Source organism: Oryzias latipes, chromosome 20, assembly GCF_053564925.1.
Source record: "Oryzias latipes strain Hd-rR chromosome 20, Olatipes_Hd-rR_3.1".
Classification (NCBI taxonomy): domain Eukaryota; kingdom Metazoa; phylum Chordata; class Actinopteri; order Beloniformes; family Adrianichthyidae; genus Oryzias; species Oryzias latipes.
The window spans coordinates 18,135,836-18,163,192 of NC_136256.1; the positions used below are offsets into that span (position 1 = coordinate 18,135,836).

Here is a 27,357-nt window from a genome sequence, read left to right on the forward strand (position 1 = left end):
ATATAAATTATTTGCTATAAATGATGAAGAGCATAATTAATCTGGCTACCTTAAAAGCATTCGCTGCAAACCTGGCTGACCCCGTGAAGCCCTGACTGCTCGGCTGAAGTCGGCGAGAGAATGTGGAAACTCAATTCAGGTCTGCATTAAAAACACTCACTGCACCGTGTGACCTTTATCACTCACTCTCCTCATTTCTTTCACACACACTTAAGTATTTGCCTGCGCTGCAGCACAGAGACGGAGGAGTGAGAAGGAGAATGACAGAGCCAGGTAGGTCAAGGGGTTGCCGCGGTTGACTATGCTAATGCTGTTGTTAATGACTTTGCTGTGAGTGATAATTGATCGCCTTCTTTACCATATTAACTCCTCTATCCCCCCCACCCAGACCATCGCCCAATCCAAGCATATCTATGGCCAGCACCCTTTACTCCCCCCATCCAGTAATGGATGCCCCTGTTTGATCCTTGGAATAATGAACTAATTAGCTTAATTAAAATCAATAGAGGTGCCAATACCAGGTTAGCTGTTCCAGTGACACCATCTCTATCCACGAGAGAGCAAATTTTCAGAACCAAGGGCTGAAACCCAATTAACAAGGCCACTGGAGGAGTGATAAACAATAACCGAATGAAAGGAGATTAGGACACATGAGGGGCGCATGGACAAAAAGCTAGACAGGGACAATGCAGAAAGAAAATTCAAAACAAAACAAAAACAAAGATCAGAAAGAAAAGAAAATAATTGAATGTTTTTAAAAGGCAAATTGTAAGACAAAAAATTTGGTAAATATTAGTGAAGACAGGAAAGAATGGGAGAAAGGAAACACATTGGTTGAATGGAGAGAGGAGACTAAATGAAGGAGAGGGAGAGCGAAAGAGGTTCCTAATGCTGATTTATGAGTGCTTGACAGTCGTTAGCTGGAATAAATGGGTTGTAGGAGTGGTTTCAGCATTACTCCCTGTACAGGATACTAAGTGCATTGTAAGGTCAGCCATAAGGCCAAACTTACATATGTAAAGCTCTGCCCTTGTAAACCTTTGTTAATATATCAGACAGGAAAGAACTGTAACCATTTCATCTGATCCAGTGGGATAACCACGGCCCCTAATCTTTACAGTAATTATTTCACTGCTAGTTTATATGAAGTTTGACCGACAGGTTTTATGGAGTTCATGATGTACAAGGAGCTGTTGTTTTGTATAAGAGTGATTTGTTGTAATGTGGGAATAAAATATAAAGTTTAAAGGTTTGTACAAAATGAACTGCAAATGCTGTTAATGTCCATACAATACTTTCAATGCAATTTAGTTTGGTACTTTCTAAAGTCCATCGGAAGGCAGTTCAAGGCTTTTGGATCAAGAGTTATTTGCCAACCATCAGTTCACCTTTAAAATACTCTCACCTTCACACAGCAGAACATACCTTTGGATCCTTCCAGCCATCACCAATTCCAATTAAAAAATGGTGCTAATTTTGCAATTTTCCCTTCATCTGTTGCTATCAATTCACCTATTTCAAGTGGAAAAGACTGGATGAAATAAGGGTACGATTGCACAATTGGAGGTCTAGTTTAAGAAAAAGAAGAAACTAAGGGAAATGAGGACGTGTTTGGCTTGGGCCCTGTATAAGAAAAAGGAGGAGGCTTTGACATTTATCTTCAGGGTAAACTCTGAGCTTTTGGTGTCACAAGTGTAGCTTAACTTCTTACTAGAGTGAACAAGACAGCAACCTAAGCTGGGAATCTAACCTGTTCCAGGTTAGGTTATGTTAGAGACCAGGAACTGGAGATCTAAACATGTTAAACTGTGCGCCTTAACCTCCTGGTTCTTTTAGAAAAGTAAGGACCAGAAAAAGACATGTCCCTTCTTTACCTCTTACTATTTATATTTAACTTTTTACTTTTACTTTTACTGAAAGAATTCGGGTGTAAATTTTAGAGCTAAGTAAATTCAATGTTTTGGGAGTTTGGGAATCACAAGACATGCTTTGTGCGAGGATTGTGATTTTAAAATTGATATGGTTTCCTAGCACCCTACACCCACTTTTACATTTTAATTTGTTCTTTCAAAGTGGAAAATGTTAAGTCAAACATTTGGGTAGCACATGTTATGCCTTAATCACAGCTGTCTTTATGGGTGGATATGGGCTGTATGCGGGCGAAAAATGGTCATATCGGTATGAGGCACGCAGGTTGTCCGCACAGCATATCAAGATCGTGGACCACTCGGTGAGCCCATTGGGCGAAATGCACATTTCTTTCTGCGGGCATGCTGTTGGCAACACTTAACGTGTAAGGGTAAAAAAAGGATTTTTCACATCTGAGCTGGAATTTGGCTCAAATTTGTACGGCTATGTAGCAATATTGCTTGCCATTTTTGTTGCACAGCTAATGACAGCTTGGGGTTGTGAGGGCCTGTATGCTAGCGGGAGAGGGTGTAAACAAAGTGATCAGTGGAGGGTAAGTTTTGTGCCAACAGTCCCGCGCAACAACTGAGAGGCGAATTTCTGATGAACTGCTGCTCTTCAGAAAATATGTCTTAAAAAATGACAGACTTTTTGATTTAGTACCACACGTTCTTTGACTATTTATGCAATTAATGAGAATCAGCTGAGTCTGATGAGGAGAAAAGCGGCTTTGCATATTGGCGAAGACAAGAATCAACTGATTTACGTTGAGTGCGTAGTTAATACATTACTGTTATGTGTTGCCTATCAAATCAAATCAAACTTTATTTATAAAGCACTTTTCATATAAAAATATAACACAAAGTGCTTTACATTAAAACACAACAAAATGTAAAAACAAGTATTGACGAATTAAAAATACATTAAAAATAAATAAATAAATAAATAGGGCCCCCCTCCCCGTACCTAGCCCCCCACTCCTTTCACACCTCCCACCCCTTAAGTGATGGCAAGGACATGAGTGCAAGGCTGCTTCTCTCCACTTCAGAATCCGCAGGAATTACGTTAATTGAGTCAATGGTGGAAAAATAATGGTTGTCAAAAACATCAACCCGGAGCTAGTGTTAAAATGTTAGATCTTGGAAGAAGTTCATAGATGTTCTTTGTGTCTCTTTTGTTAACTAGAAAAAAGATCCATGTCTCTGGTTTCGTAAAAAAATGCGTACTCTCCTTTAAACTGCTTTGTTTGTCACATTAACCAAACCAATGCTAGTAAATTAGATATGAAGTCTTTTAGAATAGGGGAATTGACAGCATCTTTATTATTATATCTCACCACACAAAAAAAATCACATATTTCAAAAAATAAAACCCAACACAGACATACATACGTTAGCACTCCCGCTAACCAATGGTTTTACGGTAGTCATAACCTTCACAGGGCTCATTATTATAGATTGCAGGCCTTTTCATAAAGCTGAGACCGCTGGTGAAGGATTACTAATGACACACACTCACGGACACCCCCTCCCCGCACACACTGTGATCCGTAATGAGACCTTATTCCGGACACCCAGACTGCTTTCCTGTAAATTACAGCCGCCACTCTACCATATACATACTTAATCAGCTAATGTTGTTTTATTCCTTATTATTAATTTGTTCCAGTTTCTGATTTATTTAAAGCTCTCTGCACCACACCAATATTTTGTCTCCTTTACAGTTCAGAGGGCTAGCGACAGAGGGAAAGCCATGTGCTTATTCATGTACTTAGGGAATTGCATCTGTAATGAATTGACTGCCTTTTTAGGCATACATAACACAGCCTACTACTCACCTTAATAATGTAGGCAGGTCGTAACTCCTGCTAACCCAAGGGTATATAAGGCACACATACACAAAAACATGAGCACAACCGCACTCCCAAGTACACACAACCTACCTATATTAGCCACTGACCTCAAGAATCACCAGGGCCTCTCATTGTAAAATTGCAGTTGCACTGGAATATTAATGTTTTATGAAGGAGAAGAAAATGCTGTGTTCTAATGTAAATAGGACTTAGACACACTTTCAGAAAACATTAAACTGGATGCTTTTGCTTTTACCTTCTTTGAATCCAAGTAGAATATTTTTAAAGAACAAATTAAAAAAGAACATTTAGTTTGACACCCAAAAAATACAAAAAAATCTTTATTTATCTGACTTGTAAAGGTTGAACAATGACTATGTTTGTGGGTGTGATATATCCTGTAGGCTGGACACAGGTTAGGTGGGATTTCTGATAATTATAGTTGACAATTCAAAGGAAACAAAAAAAAAAGTACTTCAAAAAGTAGAGCTGCAACCATGTAGTCAAAAGCTAGTCCTGTGGAGCACTTATTTTAAAATAAGGTGGATGTGATGTCACTTTAAGCTTTTGATCCGCTGAATAGTTACATTCTCACTAAACCACATCAAGGTTTACCTGTTGTTTGGTTAGCACCAGTTTGGGTGAGCTGTCATGTTTTCCAAATTAAGTAAACAATTTAAACACTATTGGAAACCAAAACGTTCCATCTGAAAGTACCCAAAGGGTTCAGACCGCAAATCTATTCCTGTTCTTAAATGACATAATCTTAAATTAATATACAGAGTTTTTGCAGTTAGGCTAAAAAAAACAACCTGTTATAGATAAATGAAATCCACAAAGTGGTCAACTTTAAATTTTACAATATTCATATAAATGCAATATTACTCCATATATTTAATGGTACAAACTCAACCTTTCATTTGTAACAACCTATTTCCTTTTTTCTTTTTATAGTGCATTCTTTCTCTTTTTTTATTGTTGCACGTGAACAAACACAAGACCTCACTTATGCACAATCGACGCCAAATGCTAGTAAACACAAATCTACTCACTCAGGGCTAAGTGTTGACCTGTAAGTCACTGCTGTCACCATTGATTTCCCTCTGTAAGATTGACTTGTGTCACCACCACCATACACAGCCCAACATTTATTTATTTATTAATTAATTACAGAGCTGCTACTGTTGTCAAAGTTAGATTCCATCTTTATCATTTTTGTAAATTACGTTTTAGGTTTTTAGTTTTGATTTTTTTGTCCGATGTTGTTTATTTACTCGGCTGTAGTCTGCAAACTACAACTCTTTTATTTTGAAACTCACATTGTCATGGCGATCTGTCAACAAGATGCTAATTCTGTGCAATTAGTCAGTTGTGACATTCGCAAAATCTTTCTCTTGGGACCTGTCAAATATCATCACAATTTACAGCACCTGAGAGAATCTGTCTAAAAAAAAACAACTTCCTTTTCAATCCATTAATGTATGACAAAGGGAAAGTGACACAGACACGAGTGAACTTTATTCGCATAAATCAGGGGTACAAATGTATGACAATAATTATTCCTTCACTTGTTTTTTGGCCTTAAAACATGCCATTTATTCCTTCAGTGCTTGATTTTAGAACTGTTCTTCCAGAAGAGATTGGTGGAGCTGCAGTTTGAACCCATCTCAATATCAGAAGTTACTCAAGATCTTTGCTCCTCCAAAAGTCAGCTTATTTCCATGGAAAGCACTTCATGCTGCAACACAGCATTTCTCCAATGAACCAGACATACACACACAGATATGCACACACAGTCCTTTGCAGAGAAAGGTAGCAGCTGGCCTCAGGGAGTGTGTCTGTCTTTATAGGGAGGTGAGCTCCTTAGGGAGTCGCTGCAACACCACTGTCCCCATGGCAATATGGAAATCCCTGTGTGATATTTCCCACCATGCAGTGCTGTAAGGCCCTTAAAGAGTTTTTTTTGTCTGTTTTTAACTCAAACCTTTTTGTAGAGTCAGATTTTTCATTTTGGATTTCGCACATTTTTGAAGAAAGATTTTTTCTGTAAATGTACCACTTTCCACTGAAAGCTGGATACTTGAACACACCAGTAAAGAAGGAGAGACTTACTGATTATTAAAATACACATTTTATAGGAAAAAAAAAAAAAACTCTTTTCTTTAGTAAATTTTAAACACCCTCATGTTTTTAATCAAACGTTTTAATAGAGTTATTAAACAGCCGCATTCCCCTTGAAGTGTCAAATTAGAACAAGCTGGCATTGTTTTATTTATAGTCAAAAAAATCATTGGATTCCATGCACAAGAATATTTTTGGAGTCAGTTGATATTTCCTCTGAGCTGTCATTTGAAAGCAAAAAACACATTCAAATATGGTCAAAAGTAACAGCCGGTAGTTTGACAGCCCACAGTTCAGCCAATTAAAGCACCCCGTCAAGCAGGAATGAGTGGTCTTGCGGAGTGTGGCACCGCTGAGTTTGTCTGAACAGCCCTTCTTTGCCCGTTGTGTGTTTTAAAGCCGCTGAAAGGCTTGATGGCTTCTCACTCACTGTGTTTGCCGTCAGATAAGTGGGGAGTTGCCTCACACCTTAAGCTTTTCAAATGCTTGTGTGCATAATCATAATAATTACAGTAAAAATCAATCAATAATATAATTAAAATGAGCAAATCAGGACTCTTGAATTAAAATGCAGTTTTAAACAGCAGGAGAGTGTGTGTGAGTTTCTTGCCACTAGCGTCAACATAAAACACATCATATTGAAGCCACCCTCCGGGGTAGCATCACTCAGCCAGATGAGTGTGTTGGTGCACGTGTAAAACCTAAGTCTTTTATCTAGTTTTCCATTTCCCCCGTTTTTTTTTTTTGTTTTTCTCCAAATTTATTTATATTTTTAAACCAAAGTGATGCACTGAACACACAGATTCTCATAGGCATGTGCACGCACACATTGATCTATTGATGTATTGATGTGTGTGTCAGAATTTGTATTTTTCCCTTCTCTTCCAATATTTTAATTATTTTCCCCCTGTATAATCTCCTGCAGAGTTTTTTACACTTGAGTTGACTTGAGTACTGTTTTCCTTTGCCAAAAGCAGTCAAATGCTGGGAGTTAGTTAGGGATAAAAAGGGAGCTTTGACAGAATATCCTGATTGTCTTGTGGGAAGGGTTGGAACTTAGCTTAGTTCACACAGAGGCGTTATCCCACAGTGAAAAGAAAAAAAGAAAAACTTTTTTTCTTCTTCAACTGAAGCGATGAGATATTTTGGATTCGAGGGACCTGAGTTTTATCTGTTTTACTTTACTGTTTTTCTTGATGCTTGTTTTTTTTAAAAAATACTGTCCACTCCTTTTTCTAGGCCTATCTGGCATCTTCCATTACTGTTTTTTCTTTTGCAGTGGTAGCACAAGTCTTGATTTACATTACCACCTCTTTTTTCCACCCCCCCCTCTCCAATACGTTTCTTTCCCTCCTCACCTCTGTGCCATTTCTCTCTGAGGACAGGAGGAGGATATGTCTCTTTTTCTCTGTATTGACTTTCCTAGGTTAGGCTCCTCTTCTTCTATTAGGCCAAGCTAACTGATCAATACTCTGGCCTGGTGGGCTGCTAATATGGTCATGCAGACAGGCACACACACGGCGATGTGCCCTGGCCAAGTGCCATGCTTATTAACAGATTCATTGAGAACATGTGTAGCACACATGCCCTTCCTGCTATAGATATTTGATTTTAATCGTATTAAATTCAGAACCAAGTAAGGGACTTTGGAAACTATGTCAAACAAATCTAAAAAGTTGCAATTGTTTTAAAAGCAAGTCTCCTGACTAAGTGGATTAGTCAGGCATGCATAATTCTATAAATAGTAATTGTACATCCGGTTGGTTGCTTTTTTGTCAAAAATATAAATGAAAAAAAAAAAAATACACCTTCTCAAATGTTTTCCCCTTTTCTCCTTCCCTGCTGTTCCCCCAGCTGGTGAGTGGTGACATCTGCAGTGCTGTGACAGGGATAAGCAGCTGCCAGAGAAGAAGCCGCCAAGGGATTGTAGGAGGGGGGGGGGGTAGGAGCGTAGATGAAGGAGGGGTTGTCTTAGGAATTATTGAGGGGCGCTGTCAGCCAGCAACAGTTAGATTTAAAAGGAGGGGAGACACAGTAATGTGTGTGTTTCAATAAATCTGTACATCTGCGCGTCTGTGTGGAGCAGGAATGTGTGTGTGCGTGTGTGTGTGCGCATGGCAGCATGCCAGCCAGTGCCATCTGGCTGCTTGACAGAACTCCTTTCATTAACAGGGAGGTTAATTGCTGTGGCAGCACCCAGGCTGTGTCAAACATCACCCTGGGGAGTTGGAGGCAACAGACAATCTACATGTTGGTGTCTGTTCAGTATTCAGCCTCAAAACTTGTGTCTTAATTTTAATAAAAAACAACCTCCAGTAACCGTGCCCTGTTTATGTTTGTTTTTTTTCATTCCAAAAGGCTGGTGCTGTGGATCTCCGTCCTGTGCATAGGTAAATGCGCATGTGTTTGTGCATGCCTGTCACCGCACACACATCCTTATATATCACTCTTAGGAATTATGCCTTGTTGCTGTAATGATGTAGAAAGAATTGGGTTTACAGAGCCAATGACTATGGCCCTGAGGGCAAACACATATGCACACACACCCGCGCCAACACACGGTGGGGTGGGGTGGTGGTGGCGGCAATTTGCATGTTATTACTGCATATTCATGACTAATTTTGTTAGCCTTGCTTAATAGGCCTGAGTGACAGCTTGAGAAATCGAGAGCCTGTTTTAATATCACACAAGCGCACGGTGTTACACACACACACACACTTCAGTCATGTTCACTCAAACCTGTTCTGCCGGTCCTCACTGTAATCATAGCAATACTTATGGCTTTAGAAAGGAATCCTTTGTTCATTTGTTGGTTTGACATCTTCTCATTTGTTTAGTGCAACCACTTATTGTATGTAACAGTATTGTAAGTTATATGGACACATTTATTACATGCATAATCATGAGCTGCAGAAATGCAGGCGTGCAGGCACACTGGAACGGCATAAATACATTTGCATGTTGACACATTGCATACCAAACTTTGCCTCCCTTAGGAAGTTAAGAGAAGCTCTCCTCTCTTTAAACCGTTTCCATCTGTGCCATACATTTCTGACATCTAAAATGTCTTCGTTTTGTCTTCATGTTAGTTAATGTGTGGAGTTTTATCAAAATAGTGCTTGTCAGGAGGCTGATAAATAGGAAAAATGTGTGGAATGAGCAGAATCTTTTTTCTTTCCATCTCTTTTCTCATCTTGTGTGTGTGTGTGTGCGCGTGTGTGACAGCTGTCACTTGTGACTCAGAGAGGTGTCTGGGCTGAGCTATCGTATTTTTACTGCTGGGAAACACACAGACTCACACATATGCGCATACAAATAGACAGACATATATCAAGTCTACTTGCTGTCACCAAGCACAAATTCCACTAGGCTCAGCAAGTATTTGCCATTTTCATTTTTTTGTAATTATATTTTATCATATTCAGCTTTATGTATTATTATTGAAGTTCCTTTCGTAGGTTTGTCGTGTTTTTCCAAATAATTTATATTGAGCTAAAACCTTTCCTTTTTAATCCGACAACTGTTGTTTTTTTGTTTTAGTAAAAAAATAAAAATCGATGCTAATGTGTGTAAATTTTTTAAAAGTGGATCTTGAATTAAAAAAAAGAACTTGACAGAAAGAAAAAACATTCAAAAACAGTTCTCTTAGATCCACACAGTAATAAATGACAAGATAAAAGCATATTAATTTGCTGCATGCTTTAGAAGGCGCCTCAAGAAGTGGCAAAGCCTTTTTTTTTTTTTACGATACTGCTTTGGCAGCTGTGCTACAAACACGCCATGTGCAGCCAGGTTTAACAGGAAGCCGTGGTGTGTGATGAATTACCAGCATATCTCACAGCCCTGGGTAACAAATATGGCATCGCCAGCTAGGATTAAAAGGGAGAGTTTTTACGACCTTCCCACACCTCCTTACAGGGTGTCACTAAATTATACCCACTGCTGTTTTACTGTTTTCTGTGGCTTATGGTTAAAACACTCGCAAACCTACTTACGGACTTACAGGAATAAACACGCTGGAGTGTTTGTGCTTGTGGTAAACCCACACTTGTTAGTTGTTTATGTGTGCTGTCCAGTTCCTGTTTGTTTAGTGTGCCTCCAAATTGACTCATTTGCACAGCAGCTAATTAGTGGATCTTGTAATTGCAGAGCCCTACAGCTACATGTGAAGTACTCGGAGTTTGTCCTCTTAATCATATTTTCAACTCATGTAGCAACTTTCTTTCGTCATCATCCTCCTTCTGCTAAACTGCTAGATCTACACAACAAATACACAAACAAATATCTTCTGAAATGCAGAGCTTTTTATAGGTGATTCCCATAGAACTAAAAAACACTTTCTTTATCTTAAATTCAGCTGTGAAGCAGGCCAGTTTCTTATTTTGAAACCTTGTCATGTGGGATAAAAAGAGGAATATCTTAAGACAAAATCCACCTCAGATTTGTGCTCTAACTAAAAACTACACATTTTCAGGTTAGCCTAAAGACTTCATCTTTTGATCCGTTGTAAAACTTTTGATTATGATTGTCACTTTTAGCCAAAATCAACAGAAATACTCAGAAATGCAGTTTTAATCTTTATATAATTTAAATATGTCTTCCATCATGAGACAAAAGCTAAGAACATGTTAAAAACACCAAAAACAGGATTTTCATTTGAGTACGGTAGGTCTTTAATGTGAAGCTGTTAAGTTAGGAGAAAATAAAGTGACAGGCAGATGCTAAGCATCAGATAAAAAAAACTACAACATTTTTTTCTAATACTGGGGAGGGAAATTTGGATAAATAAACAAACTAAATATTGTGAATATTTTTTGATACTTCAAAACTGAAAGCATGATACATTATATCAAGTTTTTCTTATAGAAACTGCCAAGAGACTAGATAAACTATATCCACTCATTGTTTCTGGTAAATAAATAGACAATAAATATATGAGTAGCATGCTTTTTTAGCTTTTGTGCTCTAGATAAAAAAACAGGTTTTTGCATCTGACCATGGCACCTGGCCATAGCCAGCTGCAATTCATCAGGTAACCACCAGTGTCCTCTCTAGTGGTTACCTATCTATTGATTTCAATGGTAATTGTTCAAAATTACAACAAAAAAGATTAGGTGGGGAGAAAAGCAAATCTTTTAATTCATTTAATTCATACCTGGAAGCCCCTGAACTCTGGATAAGAGGAAACTTCCCTGTGTTTGCAACTACCAGATTTAGTTCTAGGTCCCTATCTAGTTGCCTCTGGAAGGCATCCAGTATAAAATTCCAGACATATCACTGACTCAATTTGCAAGCTCTGTCAAGGAGACAATAGCAGACATATTAAAAGCTAAAATAAAGTCAACTTGTTGTTTTTGTTTGACCTTTTCTACATCTTATGCATACATTTAAAGAAGTTCCTATAAATTTCTTACTGGTTTTACATAATCTATATAGGTATTATAGCTCTGTTCTTTGTATTTTCTTCCTTTAATGCACTTTTCTTTGCTGCAGTTTGCAAGGAAACAAGTTATTTTTTGAGCTGTGATAACAACAGATAATGTGCATTTTTCATTTAAACAATTATTTGGAAATATTCATAAGAAGGCAACATTGCCTCTGAAGACAGGGCATAATTATTGAAGAAAATATAAGCCTTTCTTCTTTAGAAATAAATCTCTCAAATAATAAAACTACATGGCTAAGACGACAACAGTGGAATTGGAAAGTAATGAGAGCTGGTGCACCTGCGGGGCGAACGGTCTTGTCTGCAGCTAATCTGTAATGACAACATGAAGGAGAAATACATGTGCATCCATGAATTATAATCTCACATGCAGCTGTAAAGACAAAATCATCAGGTGTGAGACAGTAAGACATTTTTCGCACATCCTTTTATGCACAGGTGCTTGCTGTAGTTATACTAGGCTAATGTCATTGTAAACATGTAATCACAGTTCAAAATTTGAAGGATCGAAGGCTGTGCTCTTTTATTGTGATCCAAACGCTAAAAGGGGAAATTAGAAACAGAAACTTTATGGGTTAAACTAAAAGAAGAAATAGTGAAAGCAAAGCTGGGGGGGTTCACAAAATGAAAGATGACGATCATAAAACAACAGAAGAGATGAAAAAGCAGGTGTAGATGGAAAAAAAGGAGGAAGTAAAGAGAATTGGGATGAAAAAGAGGCAGAGGGAGTTAAGCTTTCTCTGAAGCCTCTGAGAAAGCGTAGTGAATTTAGCAAACTTTGAACTAACAATAATACCACCTTTAAAATCAAATCTATTGATCAAAATTTAAAAGCAGCGCAGGACGCTGTGAATATGACTAAAATTGAATAATAATAATATATGTATTTGTTTTTATCATTTTTTTTGATCATTTTTGCACCAGACAAAAGCTATTTATTGTTCAGGATGAGAAAAACAAAATGTTTTAAATTATTCCCTGAAGCATAAACCATATTCACAGATGTTTCCTGCCAAAATTTTGGTCCAAAAATGATCCCTGCCTTTACCAGACGTAAAGACAATAAATTTCGACGTGCATAATCTTTAAACAACAACAAAACACTTCACCTTATTTCTGACCACAGACACTTTTCTTTACTCCCACACTCCTGCTTCCTTCCATCCTGCCGTCTTACCACAACAACTCCAAATTAATCTGCAAAATATTGATTTGAGGACCAAGGGTGTAGGGGGCTGGGGGTGGGGGGCACACGATTGCGGCCGCATATTAATACGAACGAGTCGCTCTTCGTCTCCCCTCTATACTTTAAGATCCTCATATCTTCATAATTGATTAATGTTCCTTTGTGAAGTGGGGATGAATAATACATTAGTGGGCCTGCTGCACCCTCAGGCTGATGAGAAAATGTTTAATTTCAGTAAATGTAGCACTCCTTCTCTTTTTCTCTCTCTTTCATTTTCCATCTGGTTATTTGGCATGGTCAGCTGTGTGTTTGTGAGTTTTCGCTCACAAGTTAGATTGCTGTTGATTAGTGTTTTTTTGGTGTTTACTGTCGAGTTTTGGCGAACGCTAAGCATTACAAACAGAAGGGAGCATCTGAGTTTACAAATGTAAACAAATCAATTGGTGGAGTGAGTCCAGTATTGTTCTGTTAACGTCCAGAGCTTTAGGGTCAGTGTGACTTAACTATGTTGCCCAAACAGAGGAAATACCGTTCTTTTTGGAGTATAAGTTGGGTTTTTGCGAAGTTAGGACAGAGTTGCAGGTTAAATTCAAAAGCGACTTATGTGTGATTTTTTTTTCTTAGAAATAAACATAGGCTCATTTATTTGTTAATTGCCCTTTAGCAGTTTTTTTTAATCGCTAATTACTGCTAGAGAGCACTGTAGGTGTGTGTTTAAGTATATGCTACAGTCAACAATTCAGAAGAAGCGCAGTCAAAGACAAAAATACAGGAGAATCTGATTGTTCTCCTCCTGAACTTTAAATTTTTCTTATTTGCATCAGGGTACTGTTATTGTTGTTGTTATTTTTCTTTCCTTTCTTGGAATATTGCAACACAGCAAGTCGTCAAATTGGGTTATAGAGACATGGAAGTACCGCTGAAAACGCCGTCAGATGCTGAGAGACGAGACCAAGAGACATGTTTACAGATGCTTAAGGCTCTTCAAAGTAAATAAATTTGATCTCTGAATGTCATTGGGGTATACAGTAAATGCCTCAATGTACAGTAGTAGTGAGGCTAAAAACAATATGATAGCTACTCCCACACACCACGGTAGCATCTACTTTGACACATTTTTGGACAAGAATTGAGCATTGAATTTGAGGTAGTGGAGGTGAATTTGACGCAGGCGTCACGTTCGGTGTGAACACAGTATTACGGCGGACTTCGTAAATGTCTTCATTCTCCTAAAAGTGCGACTTAGGCCGAATCCAAATTGGTTCCCTCCCCCTCTGACTCATCCCCATTGCTCCAATTTTAGGGGCATTTGAAGCTGTGGTAGTGGTCAAAAGTGTTCTTTTAAGGATGAGCTGTTGCAGCTTAAGGCTGGCTATCCTTCTGCCAGTGATCCACTTTCCGCTTGTGGTGCCAATGAAAAACGTTTCTTTACGTGGTTGTGTTTGGAAGCCTAGACATTTTTATTTAAATCTAAGTAATGAGTTTTTGTTTTTGCATGACTTTTTACAGGTATGAAATGAATGTTGGTATATATTTTCTGAGCTCTGGCAACTGCGCGTTAACATAGATGACCGGTGACTATTGATGACGTCATTGAGTGATAGTAATGTCCGAACTTGAAACCCTTTTTTTTTCCATGTCTCGCTGCTTTAAGGAGGTTTTGGATGGCTTTTGTTGTCGCTTGTTAAATTTTGTATACATCGCCTGCTGCGATCAATAAAAAATCAGCTGGCACAAGTATCTTCTTTTTCCACCTGAAAGGGGGTAGTATCAGTTTCATGCACGTCAACTGTAGCGACCAGCCCTGCCTGGCACCACTTAACTCATTTGGTTTCCAATGCTAATTATACTAATCAGAATTCTAATGATCATAATGGGCGGTTTAGAGCTACACCATACTAGTGTGCTGGTGGTGGGTGTCTGGCACCTGATGGTGAGCATCTGTGTGAGTGTGATAGATGATGAATTAAACACACACAGCACCCACAGGTCTCACTTCATGCCTACTTAGCTTTGCTTCATTTTCATTTGAACTTTTGCCAAAGCAGACGCAAATCTATGCACAGCTTCATAATACACACAGCGCTAATTGAATAAATATTGCTTAGGCGTTAACAATGATCTTAATTAGTTATGCAAATCGCTCTAGATAATCCAATTAACCCCATAGAGTGCTTCAGAGAGGGCTCCTCTGTGTGTAGAAGTGGGTGTGGATTTGTATGCCTGAGAGAATATCAGATACTTAAGAAAACATGTTTGGCTAATTAGCTTTTATCTATCTATTGTTCTGCTTTTTAATGGTAGGTAACAAGCTTTTCACACTTAACATTATATCTTCACTGAAGATGTTTAACACTTTTTTTCGCAGACATTTTTTTAAAGTTTTCTAAGTTTATCTCTTAACTGGATCTGCGTAGGCATCTATCTATCTATCTATCTATCTATCTATCTATCTATCTATCTATCTATCTATCTATCTATCTATCTATCCATCTATCCATCTATCCATCCATCCATCCATCCATCCATCCATCCATCTATCTATCTATCTATCTATCTATCTATCTATCTATCTATCTATCTATCTATCTATCTATCTATCTATCTATCTATCTATCTATCTATCTATCTATCTATCTATCTATCTATCTATCTATCTATCTATCTATCTATCTATCTATCTATCTATCTATCTATCTATCTATCTATCTATCTATCTATCTATCTATCTATCTATCTATCTATCTATCTATCCATCCATCCATCCATCCATCCATCCATCCATCCATCCATCCATCCATCCATCCATCCATCCATCCATCCATCCATCCATCCATCCATCCATCCATCCATCCATCCATCCATCCATCCATCCATCCATCCATCCATCCATCCATCCATCCATCCATCCATCCATCCATTTTTAAACAATATAGTAGTTTAAACATTGTATTTTTTTGAAAAAAAAATGTCTGTCTGTTCCATTAGCTTATGTCCTTGAAAATACAATCTGGCCCCAATCTTTTTTTTTTGTTTTGTTTTCCGTTTATTTAAAACCTTCAGTCAGTGTTCATCTCCTAAGAGCCAGCCATTTTCCCCTTTCATTTGGATCCAACACTCATTATCCGGGCAATGTGAAGGAGACGATGTTTAGAGAGGAGAGCAGGAGACTTAAGGAGGAACACAGAGTTAGGAAATGATTAAAAATGAGTGGAAGCCACAAAATAAAAGACCAAAGGAAAAAAATGTGCAACTGAAAGACAGAGAATGAAGATTCACTTTAATCCTGACTGTAGCTGTATTTGGTTCTGATGGTGCTCATGAGACAGAGGCAAAGTAGATACCCGGACCATTCTGTGTGTTGTAAAGCTAGAAGGACAACATATATTTTTGTCTTACAGGAAGTCTCACAGATTTGTGCCGTCATAAAACGCCTTAATCCTCAAGGCACTGCATAAACGACAAGAACATCGAACCAAGACATAATGATTGTTATAATCCAATACAGTCCAGACCTTTCCAATAAGGCCAAAGTTTTCTAATTCAACTTTAGTTATAGCCTTTACTAGTAACCAACAGATTAAGACTTTATAGGTTTTTAAAATCTTTTTTTTCAGCTCATGGAAGACATTGACACTAGGCGGGAATCTGTTTCACATTTACAGCACTCGTGCACAAAAAGTTTAACTGCCATTTCAAAGTTGAAAATTAGATTTAGTCATAGCTATAGATATAGATTTTTTATTTTAATATGATGTGTTTTTATTAGAATCTAAAAGCAATGAGGAAGCATAAGAACACACACATAGTTATTTCCAGAAGAGTTTTACTTCCTTAAAAAAAAACAATTCTACCCTTTTCTGTGGCATTCTGTTCTACGAGCTGCATGGGGGTGCAGTGGTTAGCGCTCTCTCGCCTCACCCTGGTTTAATTCCCGGCTGGGACCTTTCTGTGTGGAGTTTGCATGTTCTCCCTGTGAATGCGTCGGGTTTTTTTTTCAAGCACCCCAGCTTCCTTCCCACAGTTAAAAAAGTATGCTTGCTGAAGTGTCCCTGTGTGTGAGTGTGTGTGGGAGTGATTATATGGCCCTGTGAAAGACTGACCTGTTCAGGGTGTCCCTGTCTTTGCCCAACAATAACCGGGTTTGGCTCCGGCATCCCTGTGACCCCGAAAGGGATATAAGAGATTAAGAAAAGGGATGGATAAAGTTAATGTTAGAGATAAACATTATTTAAAGCATAAAATCCTGTTGTAAGTCTGAATGTAATTATTCTTTATTTTAACAGTGCTTGTTTTTTTATGTGTTAAACACTTTGTTAAAAAAATAAAATAAAAAATAACTTAAACAATCTAAAAACATTTGTTACTCTGTCTACGTTATGGCTAATGAGCTTTTTAGGGAAGGCTCTAGCAGAGTGTATTAAGGTTCATTTTCCAGGCTTTGTTGCGAACGTTTAAAGCAAAAGACACCTAATCCTATAACTGGCCTAATTGCAGGAAATATTTGGAGGCTTTTCCAATTTCACATTTTCCAACAAACTTAAAATATTATTTAAAAAAATAACAAACTTAGAAAAAACTTAAAAAATATTTAAAAACTAAATGTGAAACAGTGAAACAGATGAAGCGAGAAAGCAAATTTGAACAATTGAGTTCTTGGACAACATTTAAAAAAGTTGGAAAAAGCTGTGAATCAGAGTGTCTGCCAATTTCTTTTTACATCATCATAATTTTTAAGAGCCACTTTGATCATCTTTTGATCTATTTCAAGTGTTTCCAGTGGTCTTTCAATTTTCATTATGTCATTGTTAGCAATAATAAAAAAAACTTTTGTTTTTCCAGACACAGTCTCTGCTGAGTGTCAGTACTTTATGAGAAAGTTGTGGGCAGGGCTTTTGCAGAGCAACCCCGCCCCCTTTCTCGTCCCTGTTGCTGAAAGCTCCAGTCCTACAGTTTTGAGCCAGATGTTGACTCAGACGAGGAAAACAAAGATCTAAATGTTTACAAGTGGTTTCATAAAAATGGTGGCCTGACCAGGATACTTCCTGTCACAATTAAGCTCTTTTTCAAATGGCATTTTTTTTTGTCAGCTCCTTATTCACAACGATTTAAATGAAAAACTACTCAGAAATGCAATTTTGTGTTTAATTTTCTTTATATATTTCCTCCACCATCAGAAAAATACCACAAGTAAACAAAACTCAATTTACGATGGAGTGGGTCTTTAAACACTGGCTTTTGTCTGTAGATTATTAATAACAGTTTTAATTTGTTATAAAAAGACAACTTGAGTTTCAAGATTTAAAAAATAAGTAGTTTTAATAAATAAATAAAAAAATTATTATTTGGTAAAAAAATTTAAGAAAGTATACTTTTCTACCTTACAAAGTGTTACTTTATGTCCTAAGCTAGCACTTTTACAGAACAAGGGTACAACCCAAGATGCTGGTGGGTGCAGCACAGGTCTTGAATGAGAGTAAAATGCTAATATTAGCTCATGCTGGCAATAGCTGAGTCATCTCCTTTGTGTCCTTGGCTTATTAACTGATTTAAGACTGATTAGATCAGTCTTGCAAGAGCATGCTTGGGCACACTTACAGGCAAAATCTGAATATCAAAATGGAATTGCCTTAGCGGTGAAAACTAGATTAATTTAAAATGTTTACATCAAGGTGTAGGTAAAACAGATGACGATGCATATTTTTCAATGCATCTTGCAGCATTTAAAGCCACTTATGACATTAACTATGGCTCATGTTATGCAAACACATTTTGCAAGTCAGAGCCACTTATGTTAAGAATATGTGATGTACCTTTTTACTCCTTAAGCTCAATTTTAGGTTCATGAGCTCATTAGCATAGGTATTGATTTTGCACTTTGTTTAGGAAGGTTTAGTGAGCTTCCATGTCTTTTGCTCCCATTACAAAATGATGATGCCAAGCTGTTTTGTGGCATTACTAATCTACACATCCCATTTTTCTCATCACAAACTTCAGAACTTTTAATGGCAATGAAAAAAAAAAAGTTTGTTATGGCGTTGATCCATTTAACCGTTAATGTTTATCTGAAAGCATTTGCGCTTCTAGCCCTGTCAGTATCTTATAAACATTTTGTTGGTGCTTTTTTTTTATTTTCCTCTGCTACCAGGTCAAATCTCCTGATAACATAACATGGACGGGAGTGTACATTTCTAGATCTTTCTCCATTTGAAAAATCATTTTTTTATATCAGTGTCATTATAATTGTGGGAAACCCTTGCACCTCTGCGTCTTTTGTATTTGAAGGTGTTGCTCACGCCTTCTATAAGATGTTTGATCAACTCAGAACATGATGTTAAAATTTGACACAGCTGTCCTAGTAAATAGGAGGAAGTTGTTTTCATATCTGTTTGAGTAAGTCAGTCTGTGTAAAATGTGTGTGCGCTCCTGCACAGGACTCAGCGCTTCTACCTTGCACGATGCGTGCGTCTGACAGCCTCCTCTTGAGATGTTAATTCCTCCCCTCCCTGTTGTTGCCATGCTTCTACCAGCAGTATCTGCACCAAGGAGGCAAAGACATATTGGTGTTAATGAAAAGCCCTCCTAAACTATCCTCCCCACATGAATGTTTAAACATGCTTGTCATAACATTCATTCGCTCACACATGACAGCAAGCATCTGCAGCTGCCTTGCTCGCCCTCAATATTTTATTATAGCATCTCCCCTAACCCCACACTAGCACAATAGCTGTGTGTTGGCCAGCTGAATTATAATAACTCAGAACAGAATGTGTTCAGGCGACTGACAGCACAGGTCATATATAATGAATTTTGAAATGCTACAATTCTCTTAATGGCACATTTAGCAAATCTAAATATGAAAAAGCCTGAAATGAAATAAAGGCCAAACGAGACTATTTTTTTTTCCTGCAAGAAAAATGAAAGATACACAAAAAGAGTAAAATAAGGGATAAAGTAAACTAAAAAGATGTTAAGTATTGAAAACAAACACAATAAAAAAATAAGGCAAGAAAGACAAACAAAAATCCTGTCTTTGAGGTTCAGTTTGCTAATCAGAAGTCCCATAACACTCCAGGTTAGTTTGTGTGACCTTGGTGGTTTTGACAGAGATGATTCACCATGGTAACCATTGCTCTAAAATCCTCTGCCCCCATCACTCCTTAACCTTCTTCTCACTATCTGTGTTCCAATTTAAGTGGATGCACAAATGTTTTACTCTCTCATTTTGTTGTTTTGACTTTTTCTGAGGTTACCTGCAAATTTGGAATGTTAAGTTAGAAATTGTGCATTTCTAAAATCTCAGTCCAATCATCTTTTGGATCTATTTTGAAACTGTTTCCAGTGTTCTCAATTAGCACTATGCTGTTTTTAGTTAAAGTCAAAAGACCTGTGTTGTTTTTGAGGACATAGTTTCTGCAGAGCGACAGTACTTCATTAGAAATTCCCCCTCTGAGTTGTGGACAGGACTGTGTGGAGAAACCCCCTGCCCCCCCCCCCCCCCCCCCCCTTCCTGTCACCCATAACTGAGCTATGTGTTGACGTGCTCTCCCGCTAGCCTACAGTCCCTCACACCCCCCAACCTAGCATTACCGGTTCAGCAAAAATGGCAAACAATGTTGTTGACATCCAGCTGTGCAATTTTGAGCCACATGCCAGCTTGGATGGGGCAAAGAAAGACATACGTGGATCAGTTCATCTACAAGTGTATGCATCAGAATAGAGCAGAGCAGGGAGATTAGGGTCTACCCAATCTAATTTCTATGTAACAAATACAATCTTTTTCAAATGCCATTTCTTCTTATGGTCCTTATTCACGATTTAAATAAAGAAATTGTCGGAGATGCAATTTTGAAGTTTACTTCCTCAAAATATATCCTCCATCATCAGTAAAATGCTCCAAGAACATATTAAAAACATCAAAGCCATGATTTTTATTGGAATGGGTCTTTAAAGCTAACATTGCTTTACCTTCTATTTAATTTGTAGTGTTGTAGTGTTGCTTATTTATTTTAGGTTGTATTTCGATTTACATATTGTAATATTAAGAACACACAATTATTTGCCTATCCAGAAATCTCCCTAGTTTTACAATATAAGCAATAATGCCACTATTTTTTTGTCAGTACAGCATATGGAAGTATGTACTCTTTTTGTAGGTTTACTGTAGTAAAGTGAAAGAGTAAAAAAGAAGTGGTTTATTTAGAGCCATTTTTACCAAACCCAAAAAATGAGAAAATATTTAGTTTGATTGTTGTAAAAATGTTTGGAGGATCACTCTGGAGTAGTTTGTAATCACACTGGTTCTACAGAACTGTGGCTTAGTCAACCTCTTCAGACCATTGGTATTCTGATTTGTATTACTGTGCCCAGGACCAAATTAATATTTTAGCCAAACAAACCTCAGGTTTTGCAAATCTAAGCATTCTTTAGCATGTTTCCTGCCCTCACACATCCAATCTTAACATTGTAGACCCTTGTTTTCATCAAAGTTGCTTCTTTTTTGACTACTGACATTAATTGAATCGGTTAGTTCAAAAGGGACCAAAGTCCAAGAGGTTTGTTTTTCCAGGAAATGATTTTAATTGCATAGCTTAAAGGGAGGCTATACCAAATGATTAATACTTTACCCAGATTTAGAACCAGTTGATAGCCTACAAATGCTATAATATGAATCACCTCACTTTTATAATTTTAGAGGACTAGCAAACTACAGTCTCTGGTCTTGGGCCCTTGAATTAAACAGGGGCACTGCCATATTGGATAACTAGTGCCGTCATCTATGGGATAAAGCAAAACCCATGCAAGAGAGGCCCAAGTCCAGGAATTTTGCACTTAATGAATTGTAAATGTCAAGCATAGTCAATACATTACAAAGGACTTGGGACTTTTATCAGATAGCTTTTCCCTTGAAGACCATAGAACATAAAATATCTCTATTTTGAAAAATTGTGGACTTGGGCCCCTTTTGAAATAACCGATTCAATTGTCTTTGGTTGCTGGCTCATAATAATAATAATAATGGATTGGATTTATCTGCGCTTTTGAAGTCACTCAAAGCCCTTACATTGTGTCCATTATTCATTCACTCCTCATTCATACTTGTTGATGGTACGCTACTGTTGTAGCCACAGCTACTGTAAGTCACAGTGCAGGACATTCTCATTGTTCTTAAAGACTTCAGAAAGCTATTTCAGATCAAAATTTGCACAACAATATCTTGTACATGTATCACATGTATTGCAGATGAAGAAGTGGCAGCCGTCTGTATAATTATGTCCGTATGCATTCGTGTATCTGTAATTTGTGCATACTTGACTATTTCCCAGCAGATATACATAGCTTTTTTTGTGATTAATCACAAATGATCAAATTGCTGACTGCAATGTTTTCAAACGTGTTTATTCCAAAGTTTCAATTTGAAAAAATAATTTGCTGAACTATAAGAAATTGTTTGCTACACTATCCAAAATTCCCAATCAGAACTTAGCAGCGACTGTTTGAATAATCATTTTTGTTTATTTAATAACTAGAACTTTTTTAGGGAACAACTAATATTCTTAAGAATTCTTTTTGAAAAAATCAAGCACAAAAGCTATGCAGTACAGTAACAATGCTTTACAGCAGAAGTCCAAGATTAAAGATCAGTTACTTGCGTTTTGTTTTTAGCTGTTTTTTTAATGAAGTTTTTAAGGTCACTAATATCCATAGTTTAATTTGCTTGTTATTTAAAAGTGTCATCAATGACAGACAGTTGTGTGTCAGGTATTGTGCAAGCACAGCAGCTGTTTGTGTAGATCACCGGCTTCTGCTGATCTGCATAAGTGACTGCGCCACACATAAAGTCTTCTAAATCAGTGTTAAAGCCTTGATAATAGACCTCACTGACCAATTGATTGGCCTTCATATGTTTACAGCTCACTTTAATTGCCTCAAAAATACCATTTATCAGCCAAGTGTGTCCATGTATGCATGTATGTGTGTGCAAGCATGGTTGTCTATTGACAAAAAAGCCTATTGATTTATCAGCATCTGGATTTGTCGCGTTCACCATACATAAAACCCCTGCGTATGTGCTGTTCAAAATGGGAAATGGCCCCATTGATTCCCTTAAGTTGGAGCCCAAATGCTAAAGATTTTTGGATAAGCTTTCTCATTACTTAAGCTGAAATCAATAGAGGGGAGCATGGGTCTAATGAATGAACGGGGCACAGATCAGATGGGGTGTGTTCATCCCTGGCCTGTTCTGGTCGATCTGCGTGTGCGTAAGTGTGTGTGTGTGTGTTCGAGATAGGACGAAGGGGTGGAGAGAACCAAAAAGAGCCCCACTCTTTGAACGTCAGGAACAATTGTCTGTACTGCTCACGAGTCGACACAATTCTTGAATCATACCAGCCAACTTTCCAACTCAATGTTCGCTTAGATAAAAGATGACAGAAATAGTTGGCCATAATGGGATGTGGAATAGAATAGAATAAAAAGAAAAGAAAAAAAAACATCAGCTAGATGATATATAACATTAAAAATACACCTAAAAAATTAAGTATTGTCCAGTGTCTCTGAAGCGCTGAAGCGTTGTAGAGACAAATATTTGACAGGAAGAGAGACCTGTGAAAGTGATCCTTCCTGCAGTGAGGTGTTAAAGTCTCTGACTGAAGGAGTTCCTCAGTGCACCCATGGTCTCATGCAGAGAATGATGATGAAGATTCCAGTTTCCGTTGCATCGTCTTCTCACCCACCATAGTCACAGACTCTAGCGGACATCCCAGAACACATACCCGCACCAGTTTGTCGATCCTCTTCCTGTCAGCTCCTCAATAGCACTCTACATAGAAGACATGCAACACCATCATAAGAAAAAAATATAAAACTCTTTAAGAGTCTTGAAACTCTGAAGGACCTCTGTCTCCTTAGTCTCTCCTGCAATTCCCGGTTGCTTCTACGGCGGCATTTTGTTGTTGCCAAGTGGCAACAGCTGATGGTAACTGGCACCCTGCCATAGTGCCAGTTGGAGAGAAAAAAAAGGTGAAAACAATGTTTTGCACTGTTGTAAAATGTTTACTTTCCAGATATGGGTTCTTAGTTTGGAGATAAGCAGATTTTTTGTTTTTTTCCATTTTGTCAGATATATCCATAAACATTTTTCAATTCAGTTACCTTCTTTTTGAGTTTAATTAAATCATCTTTTTATTGTTCAGTTACAACATGGTGCAGATTGCGTTCTTTCAGAACCTCAGGTGTTTTTAAAAAAAAAAAATCTCTCCATGTGAAATCCATTTTGATGAGAAGTTTCAAGATGGAAACATTTCAAATCTAATTAAGATTTATAGTAGACTATAGTCCACATCTTCTTTGGTATGTAATTTGATTTCATTCCTTTTGTATGCATACTGTCTCTCCAAAGCTGGACATCTGAATGAATTAAGTGTGATGAAAGAAGGTAGATTTTTGCCAGAAGGAGCAGACACTTCTTGGCGCATTACAAAAAAAAAAAAAAAAGAAAAGCATACATAAATTTCAAGAAAACAAATGTGTTTCTCCACAGACAAATGTTCATTTAGTAACTTTGGATCTTAAATTGGAAAGAAAAATTAAAATGTAATCAGAATGTCCCCGCATTAAGTCAAGGTCACACATAATTTTGCATGAGAAAATGAGATGCAGTGCACACTTCTGTCAGCCATTCAAGATATAACTTAGCACACACTTGCATAAAAAACTAACAAACCCTTCTCACCGCAGCCTCTTTGGCTGCCTTTTTGGTTTTCCCCCTTTCTATGTCTTCCGCAGATTCAAAAAAAGTGAATAAGAGGGTGGTATTTCTACAGAAGTTGTCATTGGCTGCGTGTATAGACTTTGCCTTCAGAGTACATATAATTATACAAAACAAATGCTAGGAATTTTATTTTGTGGGTTGGCCAACTCCAGAAATTAGCTGCGTTAATTCACTGCAGCTGATCCTGGAGACTGTACTTTGGATCAGGGAAACAAAATGTCGCCAACTCAGTATTGGAAGTCTGCAGATGAGTACATTTGATTTACTAAAAATGCTGTTATTATCAAATGGACATAAAAGCAGCTTTGTAAGAACCGTTTATCGTTATTTCTCCACAAGCTTTAACATGGACTGTCCATTCATTGAACATTTATGTAACACCAATATAACTTTGAAGTGCATATCACTGACCAGCCCAATTTCCAAATAACAAACTCCCTTTTTCCCTCCCCTCAAAAGTGTCCCATCTTTTCATCTCATAAATATGGAATTGAAAAGATGATGAGATTCACAGACAAGAAAGGAATCAAAATCTATTGTAGCGTGTCCTTTTCCCCGTGTAAAGTTTGGATTAAATGTCACACATTAGCATGTGAACTTTTAAATGAGCTTGTTTGCTCTCCACGGTGTGGGGCATGTAAATACCTCTCTTGAGTATGAAATGGGGATTTCTTGATGGGGGGGTGGGGATCCACATGAATTGAGAAGTCTAGGACATATTCAAGTGTTTCCCTGTCAATTAGGCAAGGGACTGAGGTACCAAACAGCATTATTGACTGGTTCTGTCTGGCTAGTGTTCCGTGCCTTAAGAGGCAGATATTAGGGGGAAATTTAAAACTCCCTGATGACTGTTATCGGCTCAAGGATAAGATGATTGACAGGCATTCCCAAAAAGATATGAATGGCGTGTAAAAAAACCTACTCCTGTGCAAAGCCAGGTGAAAGCAGGAAAAATATAGCTGGTTCAATCATAAAATAAAAGATATGGCATATATCGTCACATCTATGTAGTACTGACTAAAACTTGTCACTATCAAAAGTTTAACTTATCAAAAAAGGAAGATCACAAATATTAACCCATTAAGAAATAATGGCATTTCTGTAAAACATTAACCCATTATTCCAAATTACATAAATGTGAAAATCATCCTTTAATGACTGACACTCCTGTTGAGAATACTTCACAAATCAAAATAAAAGTACAATGATTAAAATGATTTTTCTTTTTCTCCCCTTCAAACTAATCTTGAGCACTGAATTAATATTTGAACCTTACTTGATGAACTCAAATGAAAAAAAGCCAGTGCCACATTTACATAAAATATGTTTAAAAAGTGATGTCAAAAACAGGTTGGCTTGGTTCCTTTTTGTGTAGAATTTTAACGTTTCTTGTGTGTGTGTTTTTTTTTTTTTTTTTTTTGGGCCCTGTCGCTGAGAACATGATTTTATGTGGTTATCTGTCTCTGTGTGGACCTGCAATGGACTTGTAGCTGTCCAGGGTGTTAGGACGCCTAACTTATCTGGGTAGGCTCCACCCGCCCCATGAACCTGAGCAGAACTAAGTAGGTGTAGAAGATGAATGGATGTTACAAATCCCAATGAAAAAAAAGCTTGATTTCAATTTGGCAAAAATGGCTTTCCCATTTCTAGAATAACTGTACTTTTCTACATCTTAAAGCACGAGTGGACACATATGCTAAAAATGGTTAATAATAAATTTGTACCAATATTTTTAGAGATAATGTCTGAGAAATCATCAGAAAGGTCTACAATTATCTTTAAAAAATCACATGAGAATAACCTGGTCCATTTTGGGACAGTGATGGAAGAGCAAGGCCTTAACTACTAAAACACAGTCAACCATAATAAAACACATCAACAGACTACACTGTGTTGAGGAGCCAGTTTCCTGCTTTACAATGCACAATGAAACTTGGACATTTTTAGAAATATTACAAAACAAATCCTTATTAACTCAAACATATTGATAGAATACCTTCAGTTTCCCACATTTACCTAAATCTGATCTTTTGTTTTCATTCCAACTGGTCTTATTTTTCTACAAAGGTTTGAAGTTTGAGAGTTTAAAACAGGAAAGTGTAAAAATGTTCATATCTGTCTGAGAAAAGCGTGTGTAGTGAGGGGTTTTACAGCCTGAAAACATCTATATTCCTACATTGCAGATTTCACCTATCGCAAGTTAGTTTCAGAATGTGAGCCCCCTGATAAAAGAGGGAACACTATTTTATTTTAAGATAAATCCTTTAACACTAGTAAGCATGTAGCAATTTTGAATAAAAATTGTGTGTGTGGCTTTGGTAACTTTTTGGGTCTAAGCACTACTATAAAACTTTTTAATGTAAGTTAGACATAACCTAACAGCTATAATTTCATAACGTGAAAGGGAATAAATAAATACCCATACTGTATTATATTTTCAATAGTCACCAAAACACTAACAATACACATTAGCTTGTTGTTTTATGCTCTATGATAGCCCTTGCTTTTTAAATGGGAGTCTGCTTATTTATTGACACAATTTCCCCCCAGTGAAAGGCTTTTGTCTGTAAAACACATTAGAATCATATTGCATTCTTTGCTTACCCAGAAGCAGCAGCATTGTTCTATTATAGTCAGTGAACAACAGCATCCAAGCCCGTTATCAATCCAATATCTCATAATGTGCTCTCTGTTTGGTCATTCTGAATGTAAAAAGGTCTCATACTCTTATTGTACCGTATTTCCTATATTTGGTATTAATCTCATGTTTTGACATGAGTCTGACACATTCAATATGATATTTGATTAGTTGCTTTTTTGTTTGTTTTCATAGTATCCAGGTGATATTGGATACATGTGCCAAGCTGGTATTATGTTGGCTGTTTCATCTGGGTATAAAAATGATTTAGTGTGTACTCGGCGACAATGTCATTGACTGGCTTTAATTCTTCTGCAAGGGTAGCCTTTATTACTCTGCTACTCTGCAAAAGTTGGTGATTCTGTGTGCACATGTGTGTGTGTGCAATAAAAAGAGAGGGAGCAAAAAGCCCAAAAAGAAAAAAATACGCGTC

At 37.4% G+C, this 27,357-nt stretch overlaps 2 protein-coding genes across 4 annotated transcripts in view; one reads left to right on the forward strand and one right to left on the reverse strand.

The window, feature by feature from the left end:
- Window positions 1-23,414, reverse strand: part of pex2 (peroxisomal biogenesis factor 2) — a 38,390-nt gene extending 14,976 nt beyond the window's left edge. The window contains exons 1-4 of the mRNA XM_078938965.1: window positions 23,119-23,414; window positions 18,964-19,049; window positions 16,617-16,672; window positions 11,608-11,639 (exon numbers count right to left, since the gene is read on the reverse strand). Coding sequence (XP_078795091.1) covers window positions 11,608-11,639; window positions 16,617-16,672; window positions 18,964-19,032 — 157 coding nt within the window. The 5' untranslated portion in view covers window positions 19,033-19,049; window positions 23,119-23,414. The remainder of the gene's footprint in view (window positions 1-11,607; window positions 11,640-16,616; window positions 16,673-18,963; window positions 19,050-23,118) is intronic.
- The window catches only part of LOC105356674 (uncharacterized), an 84,221-nt gene continuing 62,793 nt past the window's right edge, over window positions 5,930-27,357 (forward strand). For 2 of the 3 annotated variants that reach the window (XM_078938962.1, XM_078938963.1), the window contains exon 1: window positions 5,933-8,271. The gene's annotated coding sequence lies outside the window, so the exon portion shown is untranslated. Of the gene's footprint in view, window positions 8,272-27,357 lie in introns of all 3 variants that reach the window. The other variant, XM_078938964.1, reaches the window with a different exon arrangement.